Source organism: Bos indicus x Bos taurus, chromosome 14, assembly GCF_003369695.1.
Source record: "Bos indicus x Bos taurus breed Angus x Brahman F1 hybrid chromosome 14, Bos_hybrid_MaternalHap_v2.0, whole genome shotgun sequence".
NCBI classification, from domain to species: Eukaryota; Metazoa; Chordata; class Mammalia; order Artiodactyla; family Bovidae; genus Bos; species Bos indicus x Bos taurus.
The window spans coordinates 70,069,221-70,086,223 of record NC_040089.1 but is presented as its reverse complement, the minus strand read 5'-3'; the positions used below and the strand labels follow the sequence as shown (position 1 = coordinate 70,086,223).

The 17,003-nt window shown below is 37.7% G+C and overlaps 1 protein-coding gene across 4 annotated transcripts in view; it reads right to left on the bottom strand.

Moving 5' to 3' along the window:
- The window catches only part of VIRMA (vir like m6A methyltransferase associated), a 63,334-nt gene that overhangs the window by 26,301 nt on the left and 20,030 nt on the right, over positions 1-17,003 (bottom strand). For all 4 annotated transcript variants that reach the window (XM_027561522.1, XM_027561524.1, XM_027561525.1 and 1 more), the window contains 6 exons: positions 16,713-16,881; positions 10,816-10,938; positions 9,975-10,247; positions 6,982-8,122; positions 2,961-3,452; positions 1,802-1,956 (listed from right to left, as the gene is read on the bottom strand). In XM_027561522.1, coding sequence (XP_027417323.1) covers positions 1,802-1,956; positions 2,961-3,452; positions 6,982-8,122; positions 9,975-10,247; positions 10,816-10,938; positions 16,713-16,881 — 2,353 coding nt within the window. The remainder of the gene's footprint in view (positions 1-1,801; positions 1,957-2,960; positions 3,453-6,981; positions 8,123-9,974; positions 10,248-10,815; positions 10,939-16,712; positions 16,882-17,003) is intronic.

The following is a 17,003-nucleotide window of genomic DNA, read 5'->3' as shown; positions in this document are numbered from 1 at the left end:
CAGAGATCAAATTGCAAACATCCGCTGGATCATCCAAAAAGCAAGAGAGTTCCAGAAAAACATCTATTTCTGCTTTATTGACTATGCCAAAGCCTTTGACTGTGTGGATCACAATAAACTGTGGAAAATTCTTCAAGAGATGGGAATACCAGACCACCTGACCTGCCTCTTGAGAAACCTATATGAAGTCAAGAAGCAACAGTTAGAACTGGACATGGAACAACAGACTGGTTCCAAATAGGAAAAGGAGTACATCAAGGCTGTATATTGTCACCCTGCTTATTTAACTTATATGCAGAGTACACCATGAGAAACGCTGGGCTAGAAGAAGCACAAGCTGGAATCAAGATTGCCAGGAGAAATATCAATAACCTCAGATATGCAGATGACACCACCCTTATGGCAGAAAGTGAAGAGGAACTCAAAAGCCTCTTGATGAAAGTGAAAGAGGAGAGGGAAAAAGTTGGCTTAAAGCTCAACATTCAGAAAATGAAGATCATGGCATCTGGTCCCATCACTTCATGGGAAATAGATGGGGAAACAATGGAAACAGTGTCAGACTTTATTTTTCTGGGCTCCAAAATCACTGCAGATGGTGATTGCAGCCGTGAAATTAAAAGACACTTACTCCTTCGGAAGGAAAGTTATGACCAACCTAGATAGCATATTCAAAAGCAGAGATTTACTTTGCCAACAAAGTTTCGTCTAGTCAAGGCTATGGTTTTTCCTGTGGTCATGTATGGATGTGAAAGTTGGACTGTGAAGAAAGCTGAGTGCTGAAGAATTGATGCTTTTGAACTGTGGTGTTGGAGAAGACTCTTGAGAGTCCCTTGGACTGCAAGGAGATCCAACCAGTCCATTCTAAAGGCGATCAGCCCTGGGATTTCTTTGGAAGGAATGATGCTGAAGCTGAAACTCCAGTACTTTGGCCACCTCATGCGAAGAGTTGACTCACTGGAAAAGGACTCTGATGCTGGGAGGGATTGGGGGCAGGAAAAGGGGACGACAGAGGATGAGATGGCTGGATCGCATCACCGACTCAATGGATGTGAGTTTGAGTGAACTCCGGGAGATGCTGCTGGACAGGGAGGCCTGTCGTGCTGCGATTCATGGGGTCGCAAAGAGTCGGACATGACTGAGCGACTGAACTGAACTGATTATAAACTTAATACTTCATTCAATACATTTAGAAAATAATACTTTTATCATTTTTCACTTGAGAATAGCACACATGTGTTAACCACAAATGGATTTCTAAGTTGTACTCAGAAATAAGTACATATTCAAAGAAAACACACACACCTAACAAACTGTACTTCTAAACTCCTGTACAAAACTGAACTTCTGAGTTCATCTTTAATTCTGTTTTGATTAGGAACTTCAACCACCCATAAATTTCCATGACTTTCCAGAAAAAGGTATTTTCAACAACTTCCTAAAAAAATCTTTTTAAGAATACCATATAAAATACCTCCAGAAAACATGCTTTAACTTATACGGAAAGTTAACCCAAGGTGTTACTAGGTATATTATCAAACAAGATAAAGCCCCTGGTCCCAAATGGCAAATACGAACTGCTGCTACTGCTACTGCTGCTGCCGCTGCCGCTAAGTTGCTTCAGTTGTGTCTGACTCTGTGCGACCCCATAGACGGCAGCCCAACAGGGTTCCCCGTCCTTGGGATTCTCCAGGCAAGAATACTGGAGTGGGTTGCCATTTCCTTCTCCAACGAACTACAGATAGTCAAAGGCTTTTTTTTCTTCACTTATCATAAATGCTTAAAATAAGATCAAGTGCCATACCTTGCAATTTAGCATTATTTTCGTCTGCTTTACAAAGCTTCAAGAGAGATGCTGCATGCTGCTCCAACATTTGGACGTCGCTGGAAGACTGAACCACCACCAAGATAAGTATGCATGCGTAATTATAAGCGACTGATTTCTTAGACTTGGAATCACTGAAACAAAATAAGGTTTTAAAGGTTTTGGTATGCAAATAATTTTTTAGGGACAATTTTTTAACTGTTTTTTTTTTAACTTGGTTTCAAGAAGATCAAGGAAATTTACCATGAAACATTACAAACGTTATGAAAACAGGAAATCACATTTTAGTTTAACCTCCACTTCACCTGAAACCACTACTTAAAAGTATATTAATAACAAAGCACATGTATCAAAATGGAAAGTGGAATTCTATTACAAAATATGATCATAACTATAAAATACGAGTAAGTACACTTCATCAGCAATGAAAGATTAGGAAGTACACTTCATTAATCTCCTTTAAAATGTTTTTTCCCTCTGGATATACAGGAGAAAGTGTGATGAATCAACCTACCACCGTGATTATTCAGACTTCCACTACAGAACTATAAAGGTATAGCTAGGCATAGAAGCACTCTTGTTCGCCTTTTACAGTCCTCCCAAGAAATCAGTCACTCAAGGGGTCATATCAAGACTCAGATGCAAAGGACACCACAGCTTTGTATGGCACGAACCAGGAGGAACGAGTTTCTCTTCTCATAGACTAAAACCCTCTGCCCAACAGGGCAAGGTCTTCAAAAACCACCATCATTCTCAAACTCCCTCATCCAGTCAAAACACTTCTAAAGTCAGAGCATCATGAATAGCTTAGCAGGTGAGGGCAGAGCCACCAAGACAGTCCTCATGACTCTTAAGTTGTATTATTTCTGTGTCTTATGACTCCCCTCCACAAAAATCAGGAGTACTACAGCTGCAATCTTTGTTAACTCTGTGGGGAAACCAAAGAAGCTACTATTTCATTTCTTTATATCCACATCTTAGAGAGTTCATCATTCTAATCCTTGATTAACAAGTTATAGGCTATGTAAAAAAATTATAGTTTTTATTTTCAAAACAACACATTCTTTCAAGAATCTACCCCACTAGTGATGTAGTTTTCCAATAAAACAGGAAATTTAAGGAGTAAGCATAAAATTACCCTAAGGCTTCTTTGGAATAGTACTCCATTAGTGTAATAAGACTTTGGAGATTTTTCTCAAGACTGAAAACATGGCCAACAGCTGATCTTCCCACAGGATTAAAAGTAATCAAGTAAAGGTTGTGCAGAGTTCCCAACAGATCTGAGTGGTCAGTTTCTTCACTGGCTGTACAATGCTGAAAATGGCTGAACAGTTCTGTAATACACTGCAATGTCTGTGTGGAGTCCTGCAGCCATAAGGCAAATGCATCATCAATAACACCATCAGACTGGAGACCGTCTTCTTCATCTTGATCATAAAGATGACAAAGAGCTCGGATCAACAAATTTGTTGCTTCATATTCTGACATAAAAAAGAGAAGACCCTTTTGTGACTGTGCAAGGAACTTTAAAACATCTTTTGTGGCCTGCAGCACACCAGGATGTGCGCTTGTCACTGGAATCGACAGGAGCAAAGTAACCAACTCCAAGAAGTGATGACTGTGAAGATACCTGCAGAAGAAGCAACAAGATAAATGTTAAGTCAGCGCACAACATTTCATTTACTCAGTTTTCATTAGACAGGTAATGTTAAAAATTTTAGCAGCAATAATCCTTATCCTCAGCAATATACTGCTTTAATTAAAAACATAACGTGAACAGCAAGTCTTCTCCACAGGACCAAATGAAAGTGAAAGTTCTATATGGCTTTTTCCTAGCATTCAAAAGAGGTTTAATTAGTAACTGTTGACAAATTTTCTCTTTCCAGAATCAACCTTGACTTTAAATTCTGGGCCTTCTTTCCAGGCCATTTATCAAATGCTCCTTCCTTTTTAACCATGGTCCTACTCAACTCATGGCATATCAGTATATCTGAATTCATGCATCTAGGAAGAATACAGTGCATATACTATAAAAAGCATTTGGTATATTCAGATTTACTACAGTATATCTGAACTGGTACTTCTAGAAAGAAAAAAAGGTCAAATTATCCATCTTCAGTACTTAATACAACAGTACTCTTTTATTACATCCAAGAACCATTTTTAGTACACACAGTTTTAGTAGAAAAGGTATGAATTTACCTAACACCCCTAACAGACACAACTGCTACTGATACAGAGTATTTTCATTGTCGTAATAATACTCTGTCCATCTATGCATCCCCCAACTAGCTCCCAATTCCTGGCAATCACTGATCTTTTTACTGTCTCCATAGTTTTGCCTTTTCCAGAATGTCACATAGTTGTAATCAAAAAGCATAAAATTGCCTTTTCAATCATATTTCTGCTTAAATGCAGGCTTCTGTATCATGAGGAAAACACCTGCAGTAAATGCTCACCACAAAGGTAAACACCTCTACGCTCTTAAGAGCACCCTTAACCACCTCATGGAATGTTTCGAAAAGAGTTAACATGGCAGGCCTCAGAATGCTTATCTTAGAAAGGCTGGTCCTTGGCTGGCCTCTAGGGACTTGGACTTTGGGACAGCTTCGACCTATCAACTGATAAGAATACTCACTGCACATAAACTGTTTATGCAAATAATATGGTTCATTCTGAACACCTGCTTTCTCTTTGGCAGTCTGAAATTCTGGTACATGCAAGGTACTGGGTGCCTACATGGCTATCCCCCAATAGGAAGCTTGGATGCTGAGATTCTAATGAACTTCCTCAGTATGCAACATTTCACACGTGTCACAATTTGTTGCCGGGGGACTTAAGGGGATCCTTTGTGCCTAAACTCGGAAAGGACTCTGGAAGCTTATGACTCATTTTCCCAGGCTTTGTCCCATGTACCTCTTCCCTTTGGGGATTGTGTTTTGTATCTTTTTGATGTAATAAATCCTGGTTGAGATTATAACACTGAGTCCTATGAGTCCAGCTAGTCAATCTGGGGGTTACCTTGAAGATCCCAACATGGGACATTAGAGCCTTGCCATCACTTCAAACTAACCCTTCCAAAATGTAATTATTTCCCTTTTCAAAGTTCACTCTCCCTCCTAATTTATCAATTTCTGTCCATAAAATCACAGTTCCAATAGTTACCCTAGTTAGAAACCTCAAAGCATTTTAGCTCCTTCTTACTTTCTCTTATCAGGTCCAGTTGCCAAGTCCAAGTAATGCTCTCCACCACAAACTCTCAATATTGGCACAGTATTTGTCTTCCCATTTGCTATAAATGCCACTATACTAGGCCCAGTATTCAGCACAATACCCACACCCTGGAATCTTCAGACAGGCTTATCTACCTAATAACATCAATTTCTTTTTCATGGCAATACATCTCATAACTATAATATAATCTTAGAACACTACTTCGATCATATCAGATCTGCTACTCTAAAATACTCAAGATCTTCCACATTCTAAAAACAAAATCCCCAGGAATTCCCTGGCCATCCAGCAGGTAGGATTCAGTGCTTTCACTGTCAGGGGCCTGGATTCAACCCCTGATCAGGGAACTAAAATCCCACGTACCAAGCAGCACAGCAAAAAAAAAAATTAATCAAAAAAAAAAAAAAAATCCAAATTCCTTAGCCCAGCATTCAAAACCCTTTATCTCCTAAAATCTGACACCCAAATGTACGATCTCCAATTATGGGAGAACAAAAAACAACATTACTTAATAGGCCATTAATTACTAGTTTCCCCTCAATAACTATTTGGGAGCATCATCTCTTTTCTTATACTTAGTCACCCTCAGGGCATTACTTTAAGTCTTAATTTACAAAAAACATGACCAGTGAGAAGCACCTGTCTCCTCTACCGTCTCCATACTACAAAGATAACTGTATTTGTATACTCAAAAGGTTTCCGTTCTTCTGTTTAAAGCGAAACCACTACACTTGTACTCTTGGCCTCATCTCCTACTAGACCTTGCTCTAGCAATTATCATCTTAAACTCCTGTACGAATTCAAGCTAAGGCAAATGAGTTTCAGCTAAAAACAGGAATGGACAGGTACAGATTTTAGAATGGACAAGTATTGATTTTTTGTTAATACATTATGCTCCAAAGCCAGGTAAAAAATAATCACTGAAATAAAATAATAAAAATGCAATTTTTACATTTGTTAAAAAATTATTTACAGGCAAAATGCCAAAAAAAAAAAAGAAAAGAAACCCTCAAAAATTAAAGCAAATTTTAAAAATCTGTGGGTACCTAAAAATGGCAAAACTGTACCAGTAAATAACTAGAGGGTTAGAAGGCAGAAACAAGTGACAACTGAACCTGTAATGTATCTTTAACAAGGACTGTAAAATTAACTTAGTAAAGTATCAGCTTCACTTACAATGTTTTAGAATCATAAGGTAGAAAGAGGCTTACACAGAAAAGCTCTCTCCTTCCTATGCCATCCTCTTTGCTTCACCTTCCCAGAAGCCACCCGGCAATTTCTCCTTATTCTTGCTCACAGATATGCTAATATAAGCACTATGGTTGATTATTACTTATATCTTTAACTTAAGTTGCCATTACTACTTTTAAGTATTAACAAAATATAGCTCAAATACAGTTAACACACTTCTCACTATGACCTATTTTGAAGTATCAAGACATCCTTACAAAGACACACATTACCTACAGATTTAAAAAAAACAAACAGGGGGCTTCCTTGGTGGCTCAGTGGTAAAGAATCGACCTGCCGATGCAGGAGACACTTCAATCCCTGGTCCAGGAAGATCCCACGTGCCACACAGCAACTAAGCCTGTGCACCACAACTATTAAGCCTGTGCTCTCGTGCCCAGGAACTGCAACTACTGAAGTCCATGTGCCCTACAGCCTGTGCTCTGCAACAAAAGAATCCACTGCAATGGAAAGCCCTCACACCGCAATGAAGAGTAGCCTCCATTCATCCCCAACTAGAGAAAAGCCCGCACAGCAACTAAGACGCAGCATGGCCAAAATTTAAGTAAATAATAAATAAAATTATAAAATAAAAAAATAAAACAAAGCTTTGTAGCTTTAAAAAAAAAAGCAACCATATGCAACTGCCTCTAATAATTGGTGAAATATACTTTCCAAAGTCAAAAATGTCTCACCTAAAGAGAACAGGGTATGGATCATCCCTCTCTGGTGGACCGGTAATACGTGCCATTGTTGGGAAAGACTTAACAGGAGGTTGGATCATTGTATGAGGTGCAGTTTCCATTAAATGAAAAACTTCCTCTAAGAGGTTGATAAGCTTTTCTATTTCTCCTTCACTTATATTTGAGGATTCCAGAAGATCCATATCCATAGAAGCCTCTACCTCGTTTTCATATTCTGGGTTTGTTCTCTCAACTCCAGCATCAGTATCATGATCAGGTTCACTGTGGTTAGGAACAGAAGAAGTCTTCTCTGCTAAATGGTCACCAAGTCTTTTAATCTCTGACAAAATTTCATAGAAATGGCATTTCTGAAGAATAGCTGAACCAGCAGTGACAACCCTCACAGTCTGATCTAAAAGTATGAGCTCCAGAAGTTTTTGATAGCCACTTTTTTCACTCTGCCTACTTCTCAAAAAAGCTTCCATTCCTTCTGTCATACTAATGACACTGTCCAAAGCTTTAAATGCATTTAATTTAAGGGAAGATGAGACATGATCAGCAAACAAGAGCTCAAATAAGCCACTGATCACTCCTGCTTGTAGCAGTCCCAGGACTCCTTGGGTCCCACATTCTGCTAGTGAGGACACTAATTTGGTCCCAGCTTTGAGCTGTCGGACATTTAAGGCAATGGGTTGGCGAAGGGCTACTTGTAAATTTAAAGCTTGCATGGTCCAGTCTATCAACTGACCAAGGGCGTCTTGTTTTGTATTTTTCAACTGCAAATAACTTAGTCCTTTTATTATTAAACTTGGAATTTCTTCTAAAGCTGTTACCCATTTTGCACCTCTATCTTCTTGATACAAATCCAACAGTTCAGTCAACTTCACTGAGGCTTCTACTGCCCCTGAGTTTTCTTTATCTGGACCTTGGTCCTTCATCCTACTGATTTCAATTTCAAAGGTAGTCTTGTACGGACAGCTGAAGTGTAAGAGTGGTACCAGCTCCCTATCATATGGGTCATATGTCATAGGAGGGACTGAAGCTAAGTCTTCAGCAGTGTATTCGACATCGAAGTTTGGATACTTGAATGTTTCACGTTCCAAGTCAGCAATTCCATCTTCATCACTGGAAATCTGCTCATAACCATCATCCCCTGAAAATCAGTTTAAATAATACTTAGTTGTTACATCATTGTTTAGTGCAAAACAATCTGGTTAGTCAAAATAAATTATTTAATAACGTGGCAAAAAAATGAAAAGTAATGATTCCATCAACAATATTAACTTCTGCCTCAATATCTTATCAACACTTATTAACATTTTATAACTCCTAATAGAACAATTATAAAGAAACTTCATAAGCAAAATCTTCTATTATATCTGTTCAGCTTTACAATAACTCTGCTATAAATCTTTTCCTCACAGAAATAAAATAAGAAATGTCTCAAAAAAAAAAAAAAGAACCAAAAATATCTCTCAGGAAGGAAGAAATTAAGCTTGCCTTGTGAGAGAGTATTTTTAAGATGGAAAAAATGAATCGATGGGCCAAAATTATTAAATTAACTAAGAATTAATACCATAATTACCAAGTTACACCAAATATTGTCAGGAAAAACATTCTAGAATCTCATATTCCTTCACTTCTACTCCTCTGTATTTACCTATTACATAGTTCCCAGTTCTGTATCATGTTTTTATGGAAAATTTGTTTATAAAAGTACCCATCTTTGCCAAAACAGAGTTTACATATCATGACACATGCAGCTTTTCCCTCTATTTAGTAATACAGGACTAGAAACAGAAAATTTGTTAGTTTTAAACACAACTGTTACCTGGCTGTGGTAAAACAGAGATGAGTAACAACAGCCTAAGAAAGAAAAGGAAATGTTTCCACGGTACTCCTCCAGTAACAGGCCTCTATGGACATTCTTAAGCTCAAAACAACTTAGCCATAGCAATACACTCATATTTGAAAAGAAAGGGCCTAAAGAGACTTGATTCGAGACTAACCCCCAGATGTCTTCTAGTAAAAATCAAATTAACCAGCCTTATTCTCTTATCTTCTCTACAAAAAATGTCCTCTGATTAACAAAGCCTGCCTGAAATCTAACTGCTACTTGCTAAATGCAATAAATCTAAAAAGGATTTTGTGGTATCCTAGAAATGGGGTCAGTTAAAAGAGTTATCACTCAATAACTCAATTACTTATATTTTGTAAAAGGGCCCCTGTAATACTGAAATGGTTCTCATTCTCATGTAGAATGACTCTCCTCTTTACTATCTTATAGAACAAAGCAGATGATCTGTCATTGTACATAAATACTTTAACATTACACTCCATTTACTGGACAAATTAAGAGTCAATTAGCTTGAATAGCTCTTTTTGCTTTCAAAGGAAAAATAAGACCTAACTAAAAGACTGCATCAGGCTGCCTTATGTCCCTCTGTAATTGAGATTTTTTTTTTTCCTTGTAAAAATGTCTAATAATAATGTAGATATCATTATTCAGCCAAAATATTGAGGTGACAGACATCTTTAGGGATTCTAGGCAGCTTAAAACACCACTCCTCTGAAGACAGATCACCAAAGCCCTAATCACCATGTATTTGCTGCATATTCTTGCTTCCCTGGGCAAAGCTGATGGTATCAAGGGGAAGCTGATACCACAGCAAGCCAAACAGAATCTCTCTCCCAGAAAACTGGAAACAGATCTGAGACACAGTCAGGCAGTTTAAATTGGGTGGTTAAAGAGAAGATATTAAAGATGTGGGGTAAACAGAGACGTAACAGTTAGTTTAAAAAAAAAAAATCACCTAAATTCATTTTCCTAACTAAATAACAGATAAACAAAGCAAAGAAAAGATAGAAATCCTCAAGTCTAGTCAAGTCTCAAGGACCAGCTGACTCTGGGGTTTCTTGAAAGCCACTTATCTCAACTATAAATTCTTCTACATCAAGCTAGTTTCCAGCACTTAAAAACAAGAAGTCCTAGTTAATTCACCCACCTTCACCTTCTTCATCTTCTTCACCTTCTTCCTCTTCATCCTCCTCTTCCTCCTCAGGGATACTATCTACTGTATGACGATCATCTTCATCCTCATCCTCTTCTTCCTCTACATCCACGTCATCTTCATCATCTTCTCCTTCTTCTTGCTGTTCCTCTTCTACCTCTCCTTCATCAGAATATTGACTTTCCTGGGGAACAGAATTCCGATCAGGAGAAATGGGTTCAAAGTAATCTTCTCTATGAGGAGCATCCTCTTCCTTGTCACCAGACACTGAAAAATTGATATTTAAGGCACAGATTATTTTAACTGTTTAAATAATAATAGGCAGAAAGACTGGATATTGCAACTATTTAATGATATTTTGGATGATTTAGCTCATAAATACACTTAAAAAAAAAGTGGTAGAATTACTTGCTCTTAAAAAATATTAAGAGTAAACACTGCACAATTTTCTAGAGTGGGAATTAACAAAGTATGCTATTTTATGTTCTTACACAATAATCCTCTTTTTTAGCTATTAAGTAACTACAGATTTTTATCTCTTCCAATACATACAGGTTATTTTTACTGGTGCTTCTCTATACTATCATTATAGTACATTAACATTTTATTTTCAAAGCAATGTTGCTTCAGTTTCAAATGAATTAACTGATTTATTTTTTAAACAAATTAACTTGCCAGCAACAATAACAATAAAAAAACCACAAGAAAACACTGTTCAGAATGGCGGTGGGGATATTCATCAAGATTTGATTACCAGCATCTATTTTTTTTCCTCTAATAAAAAAGTACTATTACATTAACATTAATCAAGAGAGGGAAAAAATATTATTTCTACCTGGCAACGGCATGGGATCATCTTCGTCATCATCAGGGGGCGGGGGTCCTGGTGGAGTTCTTGGTCCCCTTGGCTGTGGTCTTGGAGGGCTTCCATTAAATTGATCTTCTTTCTCCCCATCAGCTGATTTTATTAGAAAAAGAAAAAGAACTTTAAAATTATTAAAGTTAGTAATATAAATACATGACAAAATTGCCATTCATCATTTGGGTTTTCATCCTCAGAATTTATTAACTTTTTTGTTCCTAACAGAACAAATGTCTGTTGTCTAACAGAAATTTTGCTAATCAGTTTATATTGAGAAAGTTAAAATCTCTGACACCCATATACCAAAATATAATGTATGGAACTCTTAGGAATTATCCGAGAAATGGAGACTTATTTTCTCACAGGAAGATGTACACAAATGCTCATAAATAACTTTATTTGCTAAAGTCAAAAACTAGAAACTTATCTAAATGTCCTTCAATCACTAAACAGTTAAATAATACATCCATACTATTTATTACTACTCAGCAACAATAAAGAATGATCTACTGATACACAGAGAAAGTAGATAAATTTCAAAGAAATTACAGTGAATGAAAAAAGCCAATCTTAAAAAGATCCCAATTTCATGATTCCATTTTGTAACATTTATGAAATAATACAATTACAGAGACAGAGAATAATGATTGCCAAAAATAGGTATAGGTGGGATGAGTGTGGCTAGGAAGGGGTAACACCAGGGAATACTGTGACAGTACAATCAAGGATCTTAACTGCAATGATGGGTATGCAAAACTATACATGACATAAAATTACACACAGCTACACGTATATACACACACGTGCACAAGTACATGTACAAACTGGTGAATGTGAACAAGCTCTGCAGACTGTAACAATGCCAATATTGTCTTGATACTGTACTAGAGTTGTCAAAGATGTTAACTAGGGGAATCTGGGAGGAGTGCACAGGACTTCCCTACACATTTCTTTGCAGCCTTCTATAAATCTGTAACTATTTCAAAACAAAAAGTTAAAAACATGCACACATATATAAATGCAATATATGAGCTCAGGTGTCCATTTTAAAGCAAGTAAGAGTGAAGTAAGTCAGCGAGAGAAAGACAAATGTCATATGATATTGCTTGTGTGTGGGATCTAAAAAAAATTATACAAATGAACTTATTTATAGAACAGAAAGTTACATATGTAGAAAACAAACTTATGGCTACTGGAGGAAATGGCTTATAGCTACTGGAGGGAAAGGAGCGGGGATACACTGGGAGGCTGAGATTGACACATACACACTAGTAAATATAAAATAGGTAACTAATGAGGACCTATCATAGTACAGGGAACTCTACTCAGTTCTCTGTATCAGCCTGTATGGGAGAAGAATATAAAAAAGAGTGGAGATACGTATAACTGATTCATTTTGCTGTATATCTGGAACTAACACAACACTATAAATAGAAATTATACTCCAGTAAAATTTTCTTAAAAGTCAGTAAATTTTTTTCCACTTCTCTTTATTTGATGTACAGCTGATTAACAATGCCATGTTAATTTTGCTGTACAGCAAAGTGACCCAGTTATACACATTCTTTTTTATATTCTTTCCCATTATGGTTTATCTCATACTGAATGTAATTCTTTGTGCTATACAGCAGAACCTTACTGTTTATCCATTCTATATGTAATAGTTTGTATCTAACCCTAAACTCTCACTCCATTCCTCCCCACCCCTGCTTCCCCACTTGGCAACCATAAAGCTGCTCTCTGAATCTGGGAGTATGTTTCTGCTTGGTAGACAGGTTCCTTTGTGTCATGGTTTCATTCCAGATATAAGTGATATCATGTGGTATTTGTCTCTGACAAGTCAGTTGACTACACTGCGATAAGACTAAAGACAATAGAAAATATCAATGAAACTACAAGCTTAGGAAAGGTAACATTAGTAAACATTTAGCTAGACTCACTGAGGAAAAAAAGAGAGAACTCAAGCAAAATCAAAAATGAAAGAGGAGATATTACAACTGATACCACTGAAATACAAAGGATCATAAGAACCTACTATGAACAATTATACACCAACAAGTTAGACAACCTAGAAGAAATGGATACAGCCCTAGAAACATACAACCTACCAAGACTGAATCATGATTAAACAAAATATCTGAACAGACCAATTACTATAAGGAGATTGAATCACTAATCGAAAACCTCCCCAAAACAAAAGTCCGAACCATATGGCTCTACTGATGAATTCTACCAAATGTTTAAGGAAGAATTAATACCAATTCTTCTCAAAGCTTTCTAAAACTCATTTGCAAGGCCAGCATGACTCTAATACCAAAACTATACAAGGATGTCTCAAGGAAACAGAGTTGTGTCGGTGTGCTCAGTCGCTCAGTTGTGTCTGACTCTGTGCGACCTCATGAACTGTGGCCCACCATGCTTCTCTGTCCATGTCATTTTCCAGGCAAGAAATACTGGAGCAGGTTACCATTTCCTTCTCCAGGGGATCTTCCCGACCTAATGATCAAACCCGTGTCTCCTGCTTCCCAAGCAGATTCTTTATCACTGAGAAGCCCAAAAAAGAAAGTTACATTCTCCAATTAAAAATAAATCAGTTAAAAATAAAAGAGAAAGGTACAGGTCAATATCCCTGATGAACATACATGCAAATATCCTCAATAAACTATCAGCAAGCAGAATTCTACAATACACTAAAAGGATAATACACCATGATCCTGTGGGATTTACTCCAGGGACGCAAAGGAGGTTTAGCATCTGCACATTAGTCAATGTGTTAACAAAATGAAGGATAAAAGTCATACGATCATCTCAACAGACGCAGTAAAATAATTTGACAAAACTGAAATCAATTTAAGATAAACACTCCCAACAAAGCAGGTACCGAGGGACTGTACCACACCATGTGTGTGCTCTTGGTAGTTCAGTCGCGTCCAACTCTGTGACCTGCTTTTTAGAAGTTCACTTTACACCACTTTACATTTACAAAAACTTCATGTTAGCACCTGTTTTCACTAACCAAATAAACTTTGCAGTGAGCTGTTATAGAGGGAACATAACCCCAAAAAAGTCAGAGTGGCACCACCAAGCTCCTTCCCCAGCAACTACACTTAGCATCTCACCATTAAGCCACCACAGCTTTGAATTATGTCTGTGAGCATCTGTGCTTTATCTCAATTGACTTTGTACATCCAGTAGCAAGATGTATCCTAAGGTAATTGTTTCTTCACTTTATATCATTCTGGCTTACAAAGGGTTTCACAGGAACACACTTTCAGAGAGCAGGGAAAACGTGTATAATATATAGAAAACCCTACAGATTCCATTGGATTTCCCAGGTGGCTCCATGGTAAAGAATTCACCTGCCAATGTAGGAGACACAGGTTCGATCCCTGGGTCGGGAAGATTCCCTAGAGAAGGAAATGGCAACCTACTCTAGTATTCTTGCCTGGAGAATCCCATGGACAGAGGAGTCTGGCAGGCACAGTCCATGGAGTCACAAGAGTCGGATATGACTGAAGGAAGACTCCATCAAAAACCTATTAGAACAAACAAAAGGTACATGGAACGATGCTCAACATCATTAATTAACATGGAAACACAAATCAAAACCACAATGAGGTATCACTTCACACCTGTCAGAATTTGTTGCTTTTTTAGCCTCTAAGTTGTGTCCAACCCTTTGCTACGCCATGTACTGTAGCCCACCAGACTCTTCTGTCCATGGGATTTCCTAGGCACAGATATTGGAGTGGGTTGCCATTTTCTTCGCCAGGGGATCTTCCCAATCCAGGGATCAAACCCACATCTCCTGCTTGGCAGGTGGATTCTTTTACCACTAAGCCACCAGGGAGTGGCTATTACCAAAAGACTAGAAATAACAACTGTTGGTGAAAATGTGGAGAAAAGGAAATCTTCATGTACTGTTGGTGAGAAGGTAAACTGGTGCTGCTAATAAGAGGAAAACAGTATGAAGGTTCCTCAAAAAATTAAAAGTAGAACCAACATAATGATCCAGCAATTCCATTTCTGAGTATTTACCCTAGAAAATAAAAACGTTAATTTGAAAAGTTATATGCACTCCCATGTCCACTGCAGCATTACGTACAGTAGCCAAGAAACAAGGTAAACATCTATCAACAGATGACAGACTAAAGACAATGTGGAAGGTGTGTATGTGTTATTCCATACACATATTAATACAACGGAATACTATTCAGCCACCAAAAAAAGAAAGAAATCTTCCCATCTGCAACAACATGGACCTCAAGGGCATTATGCTCTGTGAAATAAATCAGAGAAAGCCAAATACTATATGATCTCTCCTAAATGTGCAATCTAAAAAAAGTAAGTTTAAAAAGAACACCAATAACAAGCTCATACAAAGAGACTGGTTGGTGGTTTCCAGAGGGTGGGGGGTAGGGGTGAGTGAAATGGATAAACTGTTTTTGTTTTATATAAATAAAATTTACAAAAAAGACCAAAGATACAAATACAAGTAAAATATACTTCTCTGCCCACAAAAAGCTCACAGTCTAGAAAAAAAGACAAATGAGCACAGAAGAATGAAGGATACAAAGAAAAGTGAAATATTAACTGTGCTTAGCAGATAAGATACAAGAAAAAAGATTAAACTACAGTGTGTTGGCCATCAGAGACAAAGACCTCACACAACAGTATCATATAAGGGTTAAGAGAAACAATGGTCATTTTATTTGTGCTCATAAAATGCTAACTGTAAAGCAAACTATTTTTCCCTATGACCTCAACTGTAATTTCAAAATTTATTCCCAAATTTCCTTAGTTCCACTAGTTCAATCTCTTTATTACAATGAGTAATACCAAATGAGGAAAACAGACCCTGGAAAACATAAGCCTAACTGCCTGCTTTCTATAAGGGAAGTCCCTGAAGTTTATCAGAAGGCTTATGCTTTGTTTTGTTTCAGGGGGGTGGGTGGGTTTGTGGGGGTGTTTTCTGGGAGCCACGCTTCATTGTATGTGGGATCTTACCTCCCCAATCAGAAACTGAACCCTCGCCACCTACACTGAAAGTGCAGAGTCTTAATCAGTGGACTGCCAGGGAAGTCCCTAGAGCTGTTATTTTCCCAAAAGGGGAAAATCTCCTTTAGCTAAGATTTAGACATATAAAGAAATCTGATAAAAGAAATGCCATTAACACATACCAAACTTACTGCCTCTTTTTTTTTTAATATACACTAAACGTTCATTTCGTGTACTTCTGAAGGCCAAGGAGTCTGACACCTGACACCAGCATGCTCGGGTTCCATGAGAGCGCTCTTCCCGGCGTGCAGACAGCTGCCTTCTCACTGTGTCCTAGCAAGCCACAAAGAGGAAGCTCTGGCCCCTCTTCCTCTCTTTTTTATAGTACTATTTATTTGGCTTCACCAGGCCTTAATTGTGACATGTGGGATCTTTAGTTGCAGCATGAGAACTCTTAGTTGCGGCTTGTGGGATCTAATTCCCTGACCAGGCATCCAACCCAGGTTCCCTGCACTGGGCACACAGAGTCTCAGCCACTGGACCACCAAGGAAGTCCCATTCTCTAATTCTTTGACAGACAATTTTCACAGTAAATCACAAATAACCATGTATTCTATTATCATTTATATATTAAAAAAAAAACAAACAAAAAACCTCATATCAACTAAAAAAGCATTTTTGGAAAGTACAGGAAGAAAATAAAATGCAACCACTTCAACAGAAAAAGAAACTCTTCTAAGAAACAATGGAAGACTGACACATAACTTGTCAAGCCTTAAACAAGGTTCAAAAGACACAAGAGTTCTTTGAGTTACCTTTCCCACTGTAATGAAAATAAGTTTCACTGATAAAACCAAATTTAAAATTCTCACCATGCTTTGGATTCCTTTTCACACTTGGCTGTGGCTGGGGAGGCGGTGGAGGAGGAGGTGGAGGTGGAGGGGAATCTCTGTCGTGACTTATGACTCTGTCCACTGATCCGTATATTGCCAGCGTCAGACAGTTGTACCAGCCTCTCAGCACCAAACCATCAGTATTCACCTGATTTGGTGGGACGGGGATAGGGGAAGAGACATCTTTCAAATTAATGTTTTAATATGTCAGAAGTAAACTGATATTAAATTACTCTGTGGGTTCAACTAATATCTAAAAGCATGCTGAAA